We start from the raw sequence: 12,309 nt of genomic DNA, 5'->3' as shown, positions 1-12,309 counted from the left end.
AAGGCACTGATGAAGCATTTAAGATGCCTTCAAGAGTTTGGCAGCAAGAAGGTTTATCACATCGTTCATAGTAATGAAAATTAAAAACAGCCTCAATATCCACCTGGTTGCACAAATTATGGTATATCCATTCAAAAAAGTATTACACAGCCAGTGAGAATAATGTTGCAGAATTAAATTTATTGACACAGATAAAAAGATCTGTGATATGTTCCAGTTTGGGGAAGAAAAATATTATCCAGGTAAGAGAAAAATAGTCCAGAAGGATATATAACAAGGTGTTAGTAAATTAACCACTAGGGAAATGCAAATCAAAACCATAATGAGTTACCACTTCACACCCACTAAGAGAACTATAATCAAAAAGACAGATAATAGCAAGCGTTGGGGAGAACGTAGAGACATTGGAACCCTACGACATTGCAGGTGGGAATTAAAATAGTGCAGCTACTGTAGAAAACAGGCACTTTCTCAAAAAGTTAAATACACAGTTACCATATGACCCAGAAATCCCAGTCCTAGGTATATACCCAAGAACAATGAAAAAATATATGGCCATTCCAAAATTTGTATATAAATGTTCATAGTAACATTACTCATAGTAGCCAAAAGGGAGAAATAACTCAAATGTTCCATCAACCAAAGAATAAACAACATGTGGTATGACCATATATTGGAGTATTATCAGCAATAAAAAGAAATGAAACATTGATACACGTTACAACCTGGATGAACCTTGAAAACATTGTGCTAAGTGAAAGAAGCCAGTCACAAAAAACTACATGGAGTATGATTCCATTTATGAAATGTCCAGAATATGCAAATCTAATAAATACAAAGTAGATTAGTGGTTGCCAGGGGCTGGGAGGCTTGTGGGAAATGGGAGTGACAGCTAATGTGTACGAAGTTTCTTTGGGGATGATGAAAGTGTTATGAAGTTGATTGTGGTGACGGTTGCACAATTCTGTGACCTGCACACCACTGAACGTATACTTAAATGGGTAAACTATACAATAAGTGAATTACCTCTCAATAAAGCCATTAAAATGTTAATAGAGCCCTGGCCATGTAGCTCAGTGGTTAGGGCGTCATCCCACTACGTCAAGGTTGTGGGTTCGATCCCTGGTCAGGGCACACACAAGAATCAACAAATTTGTACTAAGTGGAGTAATAAACAAGTAGGGCAATAAGTCAATGTTTCTCTCTCTCTCTCTCTCTCTAAAAATCAATTTTTTAAAAAATGTTAATAGAAGTAATGTTTGGGTAGTAGGATTATAGGAAGTTTTAATTTAGATTTATCTTTGCTTTCTAACTTTTCTACAATGAGTATGATAATTTTCAGGGGTTACAAAAATCTTCCCATACTGTCATACAAAAATTTTCCCATGTTATCATTCAGAAAGCACTAAACACATAAAAGGTTTGAAAAAGGTAGCACACCTTTCCTTACAGTGGAAAAGCTGCCAACAACCCCTATGACCTGAGCAGGGTGATCACCAGGCAATGCAAGGCTCACCACCATGTCAGCCTGGTGGCGACAGGCCGGTCCCCCACCTGGGGCCTGGCCGGGCACAGGAGGCTCAAATGCTGTGGGAATGGATGATGGCTCACTGAAGTGCTACTAAAAGTGACGAATGCTAGGGTGTACTCAGACCATTTTCTAACAGGTTTTATGGTCAACATTCTGTGAAAAAACATGAACAAAAACACACAGGTTTTTACACTGTTGTATTTGCTGTGTGTTTGTCCATGAACAAAGATCGTAAGATAATCAGAAGTGATACAGACTGTCTAAATGTAATTTAACTTTAAAAACAAAAAGGAATGCAACCAAGGAACTTATGATTACCTTTTTAAGCCCTACTTTTCCCAGTCTGTATTTAGTCTCATTTAAATACCTCTGAGAGGGTGTTGCTTTGTGGCAGGCCACCAAACATGGGATATAGGTAAAGATAAAGACAGAAAAAAAAAAATCGCCAGCCGCTGGAAAATATATTCAACCCGCATGTTTCCTATTCATGGACTGTGATTCACCGCCCCTGCTTTTTAAGCCAGTATCACATTCTAATCATATTGCTAGGTTACAGGCCCCGAGTTATTTATGCATAATAAAAATGCAACCCATTAAAATGATACATTAGGCTTTTCTCCCCTATGTCATCTCTTTAGGGAGAACATTTGCTCATTATAAAACATACATGATATTGAACTGAAAGATTACTTTGGATCCCCAAACCAAAGAGGTTTCCAATGATTCTTCAACCAGAAAAACAGAGTCATGGAGTCAGAATCTGAGAAGACAAATAACTACCCCCAGGCCCACGCAGGTGGTGCTATTCTGCCCAGACACAGAGAAACCTTTGCGTAGCTCTATTCTGGAATGTGGTCTACCGTTGAACTCTCCCAAAGAGACTTCCCCTATACATTTTCTCCTGGGCTCTAAGAAACCATGCTACTGTGGAAAGCCCGGTGGGCAGGTGAGTTAATGAAATAACACACAGACACGTGCGCTAGTCTCATTTCGTGATTAGCAGCCCTGATAACTGAAACCTTCTCCTCGTGGCCTCAGTGTAAATACTTGCTGTCTCCTGTTAGGATAATTCACACAGGTGATAACTATGAGAATACATAACAAGCAAGGACATTTCAAGTTAAGGCTCATGTCACAGATGATATTTTTGGTGTGTTTCCATACACACATGGTCCTTGATTATCAGTGACGTTTTTATTCTGCTCTACAACCAAAACACTGGTTCTAATCACTATGCTGCACACCTGAAACTAATATTGTATGTCAACTGTAATTGAAAAAAAAATCACTTAAAAATAAATAAATAAAACCGAAACACTGGCTGAATAAAGTAATTGTATATATTATAACTGAAGAAAGTATTTTGCCGCACAGGCTCCAGAACTCCCTGGTACTTGAGAGAAGGGGTAAGACGAGGACCACGTGACAGCGACGCTGTGACACAGACCAATATTAGGTACGAGATCCGGGCCTGGGAAGGAGGGGAAACTCCCTGACGGAATAAGCACATTTTGGATTAACAGACTCAAATCCTTAATAACACTGACGCTATTGCATTTTTGATCTGGTAGCCTCGAGTTGCAGCCCGTGATGAATCAACGCCTGGCTCAAGCAGACACGCACTGAAAGAAAATCACAGTACTGACTCCAATACTGTAGTTATTTCATCAATCAAAAAGAAACAGCCCTGACTGGTGTAGCTCAGTGGATTGAGCACGGGCTGTGAACCAAAGGATGGCTGGTTCAATTCCCAGTCAGGGCACATGCCTGGGTTGCAGGCCAGGTCTCCTTTGGGGACCAAGTGAGAGGGAATCATACATTGATGTTTCTCTCTCTCTTTCTCCCTCCTTTCCCCTCTCTCTAAAAATAAATAAATAAAATCTTAAAAAAAAAAAAGAAAGAACAGCATCAAAAAAAGTGTTCCTTGCAGACACACAGTATAAAAAAGTCAGAGTAAAAAGCACCTGTGTAAGTAGGTGGGGGAGGGTAAGGAGAATGCAGTCACAGTATCATCTGTGATGTGTAAGGTGTCTTCAGGTGTGTTAGTGTTAGCTGTCCCCATTGCATATAGGAGCAAACAGAGTCTCTAAGAAGTAAAATAACTCGCCTGAGGACACAACTAGCAAGTGACCAGTCAGAACTCAGGTTTGCCTAATTTTACAGCCAGTGCATTCTATGCAAGATCACTGCTGCCTAGTTTAACTGCACACTTTGTAACGCGTTTCGTTTAGAGTTTTCAAGTAAGAATTCTCATTATGTTTAGGGATTGAAATTTCTACTGGAAGTGAATTCTGACCTTTTACCTAAAAAAGTAGTTACACTAAAACATAACCTCTTGATAAGGGTCTGCAATATGTTACTATGACCTCTGAGAAGTTTTTAGATTTCTAAATACAATTTGCAAATATTTACATGAACTGAAACTATATTACCAGCTAAAGCTAAATAGTTCTTTTTGGCTGTTTAAGCCTAAGTTATTCAATTACTAAAACACGAGAATCCAATGAAAGAACAGCATGGAAATATGTGGCAAAGAAAACCATACACACCTTGGCCCTCATTATTCGAAATGATCAATTTCCACGCCATACATACAGTCCTTCTGTTTATAATCTTATTTGTGATCAGATGCCAGGCAACAGTTAACCAATCCTAGATGTAACATTCAGGTTCAAAACCTGACCCTAGTTGTGAAATTGGATTTTTTTTTTGGATTTTTTTCTTAAATTAGAAGAAAAAATTAACTTACACGAGTTCTGTTGTGAAATGTGCACAAATTTTCTTCAAAAACAATGAATGTGAAAAAGGTAACATTATTATTCCAGCTATTTCCAAGTCCTTGTTACTCCGAGAGCACGGAGTATTACTTATCTAAAATGCATAATCTCCAATGAGTTCATGCTGTGGCACTCAGGTACACATATGTTAATTTTCCACCGGGACACCTGGCACATGCTATCCATATTAAAGAGTACACAGTGAAGGTCATTAAACAGAACCTGCACCAATGTACCCTACCCACATCCTGAACGATACGTTTTCTTTTTTTAAAACCACTTGCTAGTTTAGTTTCTCCCAACCAAAAGGAAAAAAATCCCCAAGTCTGTCCACAAAATGTCCTCTCAGCCATGGTGCCCAAATCCACAGCCAGAGTTAAAGGTCTTACATAGTTAAGTAAATGTAAACCAGGAGCTTCTCGAAGAAGAAGAAGAAGAAAAAAAAAAAAAAAAGATGAGAGACGTTTCGGACAGCCCCACAGTGTTCTCACATAAGGAGGCAGTCTTTTATCTAAAGTTTTGAAGCGGCTTTGCCTCTGTCCCATATGGAGTCTTAAAAAGAGTCCAATTCCCACAGTTTTAACTTGCTCAACGAAGCCTTGGATTACACAATACCAAAAACTAAGACAGGTAAGCAGGATCAACTCTTGGGTAAAAATGCTTACTCTCTTCTGATTGCATTCGTTCCCCAAAGTTCTCTCATATTAAAAGTTCCAACCAGGACTGTAAACGTTAAGACATTCCCTAGCCCCTCGGTAACAGGGCCCTTTCAGTCCTTTCTCCACTGCCACCGCCCTCAGAGCCCGCGCCCACCCATGTGGAGGGTCCGGCAGGTGGCCTTCTGGAGACCCCGAGGTGCCGCCAGGGCGACACAAAGTTGCGCACAAGGCCGGCCCCGAGAGGCGCTGCTCGTGACAGCCGCGCTGGCCAGCAAGGCCCTTCGGGTGGCGTGCGCCTCGGCCGGGCCGGCCACGGCCGTCTCGCCGGCCAGCCAGGAGGCGTTCGGTCCCCGCCCGGTGCCTCCTCCTACGCCCGGCCGAAGTCTCAGCCGGGGAGCACGGGGCCTCCAGACGCCACCGATGCGCTACCGGCTGGAGCCCGGCGGGCCCGGAGATGTCCCTCCACCCCACAATTCCCGGTCACTCACCCTGGGGCCGGGCAGCAGAAGCGCCAACAGCAGTAGCAGCAGCCGGGTCAGCATAGCGAGAACTCTGTCCCTGCTCCGGGCCCGGCCAGCCGGCTTTGGGGGGCGGTGCAGGCGGGCGGAGGACGGGAGGGGGTGGAGGCCGGCGACCGGGATTCAGTGAACGCGGAGCAAACTAGGCGGCGGCGGCACCCCCATTCCCGACCCTTTAAGCGCCGGCTGCGGGCAGTTCTTCCGGTCAGGGCGGGGCCGAGGGCGGGGCCAGCCTAGGGGAGGGACCAAGACTGGACAGGGGCGGGGCTATCGTGGGAGGGCGGGGATGTGGGCGGGGCCTAGGACACTGGCTGGGCAAGGTCTGGCGGCCACCCCTGCTGGACATTACCTGACCTAGGCGTCCGGCGTCTAGGGACGCCTAGCCATCGAGTCTAGGAGCTTAACCGAGTGCGGGTGAAGGACGGCAGCCCAGGCACGCGGGCTCATCCCGCCCCCGAGAAGGTCCCACTAACCCCTCTGAGAGACCCACTGCGTCAGATTTAGTCAGGGGAAAGGCCAGGAGACTGGCGGTGCCCGCTGCCCAGAGCACCGTCCCCCCGGCGCCCCCGCCCCGCTTCGTCTTCCCGCTGTGATGGAATCATCCGCAACCCCCGGAGTGAGGGACATCGGCTGACGGAGGATTTAGCAAACACAGCTCTTCTGCCCTGTGCCCAGCAGTCGCCTAGTCCGAAGCCCTGGGTCTTCCAGCTGTGCATCAGCTAGTCTGAAGGCTCCCCACCTTTTTTTTTTTTTTTTGACCCTTTGAGGAATTCCCCTCAAAGCATGTCCAACGCCGTCAGTTCCTTTTGGAATGAACGACGGCCAAATCATTTGCCAAAAATTATAAGCAAAAAAAGGAAACCATTTCGGCTGCTGGTGTCATGGTTTTTACGTGCCATCTGTATATGTGACCTCCTGTTGGGTTGACATGTATCACAACTCATTGGAGGGAGTGGGTGTGCTAAGGTCTCAAACAAAGTCTATTTGAGGGTTATGGGCTATTAACCTGAATTAAAGAGCCCAGGTGCTGTTTGGTCACAGGGTCCCATGCTGCCCTCCACTTAGACGGAAGGGAGGACAGCAGACATATTGTTTAAAATGAGTAAGATTCAGACCACAACACTGATGGATCCTAGGACAAAAAGAAAAAGGGGATAGCAACTTCTCTAATGTTTCCTGACTTGCTCATAATACAATGCAAGATTTTTCAAGGTTCAGGGAAAGGAGTAAGCAATGCTAAAGAAAATAGCAAAGAAGCAGTGGGGGTACTGACCCGATATCTGGTCTGTGTGCACTGTGGATCACTCCTGTCCAACTGCAACACAGAAATGCTTGTAGTAAACCAAGATCCTGTAAGCAGAGTTCCCCATTCCCAACCCCCCTGTGCCAGGCCACAAAGGACTCATCCCTCCCTACCAGTGCTGGAGAATCCAACATAGCAGCTTAAGAGCAGTGTGAATCGTGGCAACTATGAAAGTGGTAGACAAATTTTGAAAAGTGTAATCCGCACGTCTAAATGCAAACAGAGAGGTTTGGAATGGGTGAAGACATGGGTTAAAACAGAGGCCGCTTCACTCCTGAGCAGTGTGGCCAGGTGCCCAGGGAGGAGCCCTTTCATGGTGACCTGTCCAGCTTGGAAGCTGACAACAGGATCTGTAAGAACGCCTGACTTGGAAGAGAAGCCTGACTGGAAATCGCCACTTTCACATCCCTCCTCTGGGCCTTTTTCTCAGAGTAAGTCTAGGAGAGGAACTTTCTGCGCTGAAACTGTGGCAGCCCTTTGACAATGCAAAATGTCACTGTGACCTTGTAAGCACCAGGGGATGAAACACAAAGGGTAATCTTACCTCGATCTGACTCATAAATCAGCTTTAAAGGTCCAATAAAGAAAAAAAAAAAAACAAAACATTCCAAGAAGCCTGGATCAGGTAGGCATATTTATCTTGTACTCAGCTGGACCAGAGCCCTGGACCTTAACTGCTCTGTTGTATGTTCTCAGAATTTCTTATGCACCAATTAGGTCATTCTTACATTTAATCAGTTGATGTGTTTTATGCAGTTCACTTGACTGGCAACTCATACTGATAAGCTTTGGGTTTATTTATGGCAGTATTGTCCACAGCCAGGCATTGCTTAGGCAGTTTCTCTTTTGCTTATGAAAAAGTAAAAACTAGCATTATTGATAAATACAAATAGAAATGAAAATATTTTGTAGGGTGCTTTTGGAGTAGGCCTGCCCATATTAAAGTCCTTTCTGGAAGTTGCATTAAATAGCAACCTCTAAGCAGGGCAAAGGTCATGGTCTTGATGTAAAGATAAACCCTCTTTTTGCACCAAGGTAAAAAAAAAAAATAACAATATAAACATATAGATCAGCAGGAGCTGAATAGTATATCTGGACCATAAGTAGTGGGAGAGATTTAGTTAAAATCTTATTTTCACTTCTCTCCGAAACAGTGGTCCCCAAATTTGGAGGGCTTTTAAAAAACTGATTTCTAACACCTTTTCGTGCCCTCTTCCCTCACTGATTCAGAATCTCCAGGTATGGAGTCCAAAGATTGTGTGTTTTCCAGTTTCCACAGGTGACTCAGGGCACCCAAGATCCTGGGATCCAGCGTACTCATAATATCCAGTGTTAACCCCTACAGCCAGGACAGCCTTTTATTTTAGCAAATGTCGCCCTCTGGTGGAACAAATTATGACCTGGCCTTGTTTATGCCTAGTTTCTGTTTAAAACCCTTCAAAATTTCATTTAAAAATGATTATGAGGTTGGTTTGTAGAGAGCTATTTAGTGAGAGGATAGCTCTCTTTGAAAGAAAAATCTGGTAAAACCAAAGAGGGAGGTCATGGCCGAAAGCAGGAACATCTGAAAGGAAGTGTGTCTATCAGAGTAAGTTGACTCTGACCTCTTTTTTTGTGATCCTGAGGGCTGTGGCTGAGCTTCCAAACAGACCTGAACTCACAGCACATGTGGAGTAATTATGGGAGGAATGGAACGATGATGCGAGAGTGTCTAGGGGCACACCAGCTTTTCATCTCCTTTGTCCTGATGTTTAAGGGAAATTGAAGAAAAGCCGCTGTCACTGTGAGCAGCTTGGTTTGGTTTTGATCTGAAAAGGTCGTGTCACTCATTTTGAAGAACTTCTCTTTGCCAAGGAATCTAACTGGCTACACACTTTCTTGTATCACAATAGTGAGTTTCTTATTGCCACAGTTAATATTTATTGGCTGCTTGCTATTGTTTGGAAATGTGCAAAAACACATGCTTTACATGCGGGATCATCTCCCCTTATCTGCGCAGTTCTCTGAGGTGGGTGTTACCAGCCCCATTTTCCAGATGCCACACTGAAATCTAAAAAGGTTAATAGCTGGGAGGGAAACACACAGCTAGTGAGAGGCACAACCTAGATTAGAACCCAACTCCCTACATGGCTTCAGAACTTGTCCGGGCCACCTTAGGTGCTAGAATGTGGTGCGCCATTAGCTGGTTGTTATTCTTGCCCCTCCCACAGCATTATGGCAAGGTAAAATTACGTGACTTGTAAGTATAGCTAAGCAGTAGCACAGATTGGCATGTCCCTGGAATAATAGTGATAACCAGAAGTTTATGCAAATATATGGTGATAAGGGGTACTGTCTCAAATGACATGTAAGTCTCCTGATCTTATCTGGGGGTTGTGCAGAAAATGTAAGAAACAGCAGACGTGTGGGAGAGAACAGTGAGCTTTCCCCGGGCTTTCTGCCCTGGGGGGCGGTGCAGTCCAATCCTAACCGATTGTTTGTTTCACACCCATTTGTGCCACGTCTGTATCACCACGGTGTCCAAAGTGTCACCAGTATGTTAATATTCTCAAAGGCCCAGTGCAGCACCACTATGGAAACTGTCCTCTCAGAGGACCTCCACTTCCTTGCTGCCCAGGACCTCCTAATCCCCTGCCGTCTGGCTTATTTTCACAGAACTCTCTGGAAACACCTGTCAAGCAGTTCATAAACGTTCTTCCTCTTGTAAAATCTCAGAGGCCATGCTTCATCTTTTTTTCCACAGGCCTCTCTTCAGGTCAAATGTGTTAACTATTCCTTTTCTGGAACGTTTCCACCTTCAATATCACCATTTTCTGGCTTTTTCCTCCTTCCAGACTGTGTTTTGGTTGGGGTTTTTGTTTTGGTTTTTTTCATTTTTATGTTTGGCTTTTTTTTTACTTGCAAACTTTGTTTTTTAAAAATGATTGTTGTTCAGTTACAGTTGTCCCACCTTTTCCCTGTTGCTCTCCCCGGCCCCGCCCCGTCAACTGTGTTTTTCAAGACTTAATAGGTGTACCTTACCCACGTTTCTCAAGGCTTAGTATGTTTACCTTACCCATTCTATTTCCTTTTCATCTAGGGGAGTCCATTCATAGATGTAACCAAATTTTAGAGCAGAAAGGAACTTTAGCTGTAATTTAATCAGCTTCATTTTGGAGATGACTTCATCTTTGACCTCTGCATGGATGATTACCACTCTTTCATTTTTTTTTTAATCCTCACCCGAGGACTTTTTTTTTTAAGAGAGACAGGACGGGAAAGAGAAAGGGGGAGAGAAACATTGATGTGAAAGAGAAACATTGATTGGTTACCTCCCCTACGCACCCAGACTGGGAATCGGACCTGCAATCCTTCGGTTACAGGGTGACACTCCCACCAACTGAGCCCCACTGGCCAGGGCTGGCCATTCATTCATTCTTTTAACAAATATCACTGAGGGCTTCTGAGTACAAAGGATTGGTACCATGAAGGGACATCACAAGAGTTTGCAAGTTGGGAAAAGTGATGGGACACGCACAGAAATAACCAACATACAAGGCTGGCTGTGACATATGAGAAGGCAGGAACAAACCAGAAATAGAGCTATGGTGTTCAAGACAGAGAGGGGTCTGGGGGGAGGAAGGGAATGGGAAGGATACAGTAGAGAGGGCTTCATGGAAGAAGTGGCATCTGTGCTGGGCCTTTTGCCAGATCTGACAGGGGAAAGGACACCTTAGGGGTCTCCCTGAACAGAGGCTTGTGGAAAGGAAAGCGCTGTGCAGGAGCCCAAGCTGACACATCACTGAGCACGTGCTTGGCTTCTACACGAAGGAGCAGTGGGAGATGGGGCTGGTAAGGCAGGCAGGGTGAGCCAGTGGGTGGGGAACACTACAGTCAGGCCGGGCTTTCTCTAGTAGGCAGCGGGGAGACAGGACTGAAGTTGTGTTCCAGCAGGGCAGTTAGGGGAAAAGGCAGGCATTTGAGAGATCATTAGGAGACTTCATCTAGAGCAAAAGGAAGGAGGGGGACAGGAGAGATCCAAGAGACCTTGCCGAGGCAGAACGGCAAGCATTTGACCGGTCCAGTTACACAAACAAGAAGACTGAGGAGGAATTCACAATCGTTTGTCAGACGTTTGCCACATTCAAGGCACTGTTCTCATTGCTGGGACCAGTGAAGGGGCGAGTACACAGGACTGGGGCCAGCTCTGTGAGAGGGGCAGGTATGCTGAGTGGTGTGGACACACCTTTGTCTGTCCCCTAGTGGGCACCTACCCAGGCTGGCCCAATCATATTACCCTGTTGTGACAGCCACCCAGTGACGGCCCCAAACAAGACTCTCTCCCTCCATGCACATGCAGCTCCACCCATCCAAAGGCAGAGCTTATTTCTCCTCCCTTTCGATCCGGACTGGGCCTCTGACTGGTTTTGACCAGAAGTGATATTCCAGGACATCCCAGTGCAGGTTTAAGAGGCCTGGTGGCTCCCATGTCCTTTTTAGAATATGAGCTCTTGAATGTTCCCTCTTGGAAGCTGGCTGCCACTTATGGAGAAGCCAAGCCATCCATACACAGGGCACATGGAGAATGGAGTTGCTCTAATCAACAGCTCCAGCTGAGCTCCCAGCTGAGCGACATCTGGCTGAGCCATCGTGAATGTTCCAGCCCAGTCAGGCCCCTGAGTGACCTCAGCTGATACATGGAGCCAAAGAACCTCCCAGCTGAGCCCAGTTAAGTCACAGTTCATTTTGGAAGAGATAATAAAATGGCCGTTGTTTTGAAACACCGAGTTACAGAGTGGTTTGTTACGCAGTAACACACAGCCAGAACAGCTACCCATCTGACCACCTTTCCGTGAGCCATGGGTAGGCTTGTACCCAATCTGACTCTAACTGCAACCATGAAAAGAGACTCCTTTCCTTTCTAGCGGCAAAGCCAGGCCCAGCAGCTGCCTCCATCCTGTAAAGAAAGCCAATTCCAAAGAAAGAAGATGACAGACAGAAGCATGGGTGCAGTCAGGGAGCCCTGGACAAGCGTGAGCCCTGCTTCTAGTTGGCGTGAGATCAGGCTGCCCGGCTCTTCTCCTCCTATTTAACCAAACTTCCCCCAGTTACTGAGCTAGCTTGAGCTGGGTTCCCAGCACTTAAATCAATAGACCCTGACTGAAACACTGGCTGGGCATTTCTAAGGGCACCAAGTCAACAGGATCTATGACTACACCTGGCCTATGGCCGATGATAACACCGTTTTATACACACCACAATGGCAAACATATACAGTCTGACAATACCAACAATGGGTGAGGGGGAAGGTCAATGAGGGCATGCAAATTAGAGCATCCACTTTGGAAAGTAATTTGCTATTATCTAGAAAGTTGGACATGTGCCTCCCCTACCACACAGCAGTTGTGCTACTATGCACATACACCGAAGGAACTTGTTCATACATAAGAACATTCAAAGCGGCTTTGTAATAGCTTGTAATAGCAAAAACGGGAAGCTATTTTAAACATCTAATACAAAGAGACACGTAAAATGCAGAGTA

General features: G+C 45.1%; 1 protein-coding gene across 1 annotated transcript in view; it reads right to left on the bottom strand.

Moving 5' to 3' along the window:
- Nucleotides 1-5,591, bottom strand: part of ERN1 (endoplasmic reticulum to nucleus signaling 1) — a 77,161-nt gene extending 71,570 nt beyond the window's left edge. Inside the window, exon 1 of the mRNA XM_053911539.1 lies at nt 5,456-5,591. Within this exon, the coding sequence (XP_053767514.1) occupies nt 5,456-5,509 (54 nt within the window). The 5' untranslated portion in view covers nt 5,510-5,591. The remainder of the gene's footprint in view (nt 1-5,455) is intronic.
- Nucleotides 5,592-12,309: the final 6,718 nt, after the last annotated feature.

This window comes from Desmodus rotundus, chromosome 9, assembly GCF_022682495.2.
Source record: "Desmodus rotundus isolate HL8 chromosome 9, HLdesRot8A.1, whole genome shotgun sequence".
Classification (NCBI taxonomy): domain Eukaryota; kingdom Metazoa; phylum Chordata; class Mammalia; order Chiroptera; family Phyllostomidae; genus Desmodus; species Desmodus rotundus.
This window is presented reverse-complemented; position numbering and strand designations above follow the sequence as displayed.